The sequence below is a fragment of the Molossus molossus genome, unplaced genomic scaffold (assembly GCF_014108415.1).
Source record: "Molossus molossus isolate mMolMol1 unplaced genomic scaffold, mMolMol1.p scaffold_m16_p_8, whole genome shotgun sequence".
NCBI classification, from domain to species: Eukaryota; Metazoa; Chordata; class Mammalia; order Chiroptera; family Molossidae; genus Molossus; species Molossus molossus.
The window spans coordinates 98927888-98931868 of NW_023425402.1; the positions used below are offsets into that span (position 1 = coordinate 98927888).

At 42.1% G+C, this 3981-nt stretch overlaps 1 protein-coding gene across 1 annotated transcript; it reads left to right on the forward strand.

Moving 5' to 3' along the window:
* Window positions 1-427: 427 nt before the first annotated feature.
* On the forward strand, window positions 428-881 carry LOC118621826 (60S ribosomal protein L32-like). Its single transcript, XM_036249229.1, has one exon. It carries the CDS (start codon window positions 428-430, stop codon window positions 833-835), a length of 408 nt encoding a protein of 135 aa, XP_036105122.1. The 3' UTR covers window positions 836-881.
* The last annotated feature ends 3100 nt before the right edge of the window (window positions 882-3981 follow it).

Genomic DNA, 3981 nt, shown 5'->3' on the forward strand with positions numbered 1-3981 from the left:
AAAGGGTATAAGGCAGAATCCTCCAGTGTCATTGATAAGGCCCTATGATAATTTCCATTCTAAAGTATCCTAGATGATTCATTTACTGCACAAAATAAAAGTGAATGGTGGCACCTCCCCCCCCCCCAAATGAAATATGTAGTTTTGGTCAGTAAGGGTATAGGGACATGGGTGCTGTTGATGTAAGTAGAAAATGGTATAGCTCTATAGAGAACAATTTGATAGTATATGATAAATGGAAATGTATATACCATTTAACCTCACAATTGGATTTACAGAATTTAACCTATAGAATTATTCATACACATGAACAAAGATATATGTACTGCATATGTTCACTGCAGCCTGTGTTATAATATCAAAAAGGGTGCTATCGCTCTTCCTCGGTGCTGCCTACGGAGTTGGCAGCAATCTTCTACTAGGCGCCATGGCTGCCCTCAGTCCCCTTGTGAAACCCAAGATTGTCAAAAAGAGGACCAAGAAGTTCATCCGGCACCAGTCAGACCAATATGTCAAAATTAAGCGGAACTGGCGAAAACCTAGAGGTATTGACAATAGGGTGTGCAGAAGATTCAAGGGCCAGATCTTGATGCCCAACATTGGTTATGGGAGCAACAAGAAAACACAACACATGCTTCCCAGTGGCTTTTGTAAGTTTCTGGTCCACAACGTCAAGGAGCTTGAAGTGCTGCTGATGTGCAACAAATCTTACTGTGCTGAGATTGCTCACAACGTCTCCTCAAAGAATCGCAAAGCTATTGTGGAAAGAGCAGCCCAGATGGCCACCAGAGTCACCAATCCCAATGCCAGGCTGCGCAGCGAAGAAAATGAATAGACAGATTGTGTACACACTGTATTTGTGTTAATAAAGCCATAAAATTCTGCCAAAAAAAAAGGGTGCTATCTAAGTATTCACTTATAGGGTAATGAGGACAAAAATCATGGCTTTATAAACTGCTATGAATTAATGATGTGGCTTTCTATTAGGAGACCAAATAATTTATTGTTCAAATTAGGCCACTTTTGATAGTAAAAGCGGGCACTGTTAATAATTAATCTAAGAAAATGGGATAGACCTAGACATATGATTGCTGAAATCAGTATGCACTGATGTGGGAAAATGTCCTAAACACACTGCTAGGTAAGGGAGTACTTTACAAAACTATGTGTATATTTTAATCTTACCAAATTAAAACTGGGTTTGTATTTGTATGATTTGCATAGAAGAAGTCATGGGAAAAAAAGAACACATGCCAAACTGCTAATATTTGTTATTTCAGGGAAGAGTATGTAAATGGGGACAATGGTCAAGATAAGCTTGTTATTTTAAACTCTATGCATTCTTTAATTGATTTTTTTATCTTAGTATTTATAAAAGGTCATGCCCTGTGACAGTGCTGTGTAGGTTCGATTTTCTCACTTGGCAAAAATCCCAGATTTACAGAATCATAGCCCAGAGATCACAGTCCACCATAAATAAATGATTTACATGTAACCAAATAACTTTTGTTTTACCTTTTTGTGTTTAATCCTCACCCGAGGACTTATTTTTGTTTTGCATTCATCTTCAGATAAAGCGAAAGGGAGAGAGGAAGAGAGAGAGAAACATGGATGTGAGAGAAACATATCAATTGGTTGTCACCAAACAACCCCAACCGGGGCTGGGGATAAACTGCAACTGAGGTACATGCTCTTAGCGGGAAATGAACTCAGGTCTCTCTGGTCCACGGGCCGACGTTCTAATCGCTGAGCCAAACTGACCAGGGCTGTTTTACCTTTTTATTAAGGTAAAATATATATAGAGTACAAGTGTGTAAAGAGCAATAATCTTAAGTCTCTGGACTGATAAATTTTTCTACATGTCCTGGCCAGATAACTTCAAAATTGAAAATTTAAATATTCTTTTTTTAAAATCTTTATTATTGAATGGATTACAGATGTTCCTCATTTTTCCCCCATTGACCTCCTCCTTCCTATTCCCCCCCCCTCCTTTTCCCATACTGTTGTCTGTGTCCATTGGTTATGCATATAAGTTATTTGGTTTATTTCTTCCCACCCCCAACCCCCTTCCCTTTGAGGTTTGTCAGTCTAGCAACCAGTTTGTTCTTCTTAATCCCTTCACCTTTTTTACCCATTCCCCCAACCCCCCTCCCATCTGGCAACCAACAAAATGTTCTCTGTATTTATGAGAATGTTTCTGTTCTGCCTGTTCATTTTGTTTGTAGATTCCATTGCTGATAGATACATATTCATTGCCATTTTGTTTGTTCATATATTTTATCTTTTTCTTCAAAAAGACCCTTCAACATTTCATATAATAACGGTTTGGTGGTGATGAATTCCTTTAACTTTTTCTTGTCTGGGAAACTCTTTATATGGCCATCAATTCTAAATGACAGCTTTGCAGGATAGAGTAATCTTGGTTGTAGGTTCTTGCTTTTCATCACTCTGAATATTTCTTGCCACTCCCTTCTGGCCTGCAAAGTTTCTTTTGAGAAATAAGCTGACAGCCTTATGGGAACTCCCTTGTAGGTAACTAACTGCCTTTCTCTTGCTGCTTTTAAGATTCTCTTTGTCTTGAACCTTTGGCATTTTGATGATGATGTGTCTTGGTGTGGGCCTCTTGAGGTTCATCTTGTTTGGGACTCTCTGCGCCCCTCCGCCCCTCCGCCCCTCCGCCCCTCCGCCCCTCCGCCCCTCCGCCCCTCCGCCCCTCCGCCCTGTCTGGATGTGGCTGCTGCTTTAATTCCGTAGTTGTAGGACTTCCATTCAGCTTGATCTCAGGCGGTTCTGAATGATGGTTGTTCTGTAGTTTAGATGTAACTTTGATGTGGTTGTGGGAGGATGGTACCACGTTTACCTACGCAGGCATCTTGACTGGAAGTTTGAAAATTTAAATATTTTTGCAAATTTTTCAGCAAAAATTAAATTGACTATCTATGTTTTTATTTATTTATTTATTTATTTATTTATTTCTCCTCACCCGAGGACATTTTTTCATTTTTTTGTTCAGATAGAGTGGGAGAGAGAGGAAGAGAGAGAGAAACATCCACGTGAAAGGGACACATCGAGTGGTTGTCGCCTGCAGGACCCAAACAGGGCTGGGGACAAACTGCAACCGAGGTACGTGCCCTTAGTGGGAACCAAACCCGGGTCTCTCTGGACCGCAGGCCGATGCTCTAACCACTGAACCAAACCAGCCAGGGCGACTATCTATGTTTTTAAAAATGTGATATGATGTATGTGTTGTGGGGTCTCTAAGTAAGAAACCCTATATATGCTAAAAGACTTAAAACAGCCCTTCAGTTTTAAGTTTATTTGAACAATATGCCCTGTCATTACTATTTGAATTATATGCCAATAATGTTTTGTAACCTGCCAAGGTAACCTGTCCCCTAAAATCTCCTCAGTGGGTTTGAAGCTGGACTCAGAACTGAGCCCAAGGAGAGGCTCCCAGGAGAGGCTGGAGGAAACGCTTTCAGAAACACCCCCTCCCTGCGTATGTGGAGGTGAGATGGGGTGGGGGCTAGACTCTGCTGGTCCAGGCCTGGCCTTTGCGTTGAGGAGAATGCAATTGCTTAGAGTCTCTGGGCAAAGTCTCCGGGGAGCAAAACCCAGCTTAGTCCCATGAGGTGTGGGTGGGGCTCAAGTTATTCAAACCCCAAGGACGTCAGCACACAGCCCTCACATCTCTGTGACTGTGACCAAGGCTGCCACAAGTCAGAGCAGGTCACCACCAACACCTCGCTAGCAACATCCTCTACCTGCACCTCATCCATAACGTCCTCACTTTCACTCTCGAACCTCCGCAGTCGCAGACACACAGGTGTGCCCAGCACACGTGCACTCTTTCACTTCACACGGTCTTCCTTCACGCAGCTTGGCCCAGCCACACAGGAGGGTTCCATTTGTCCACATCCTCCCTAACATTGCTGTCTTTTTGATGATCGCCACATAGTGAGTATAAAGTGCTATCTCTTT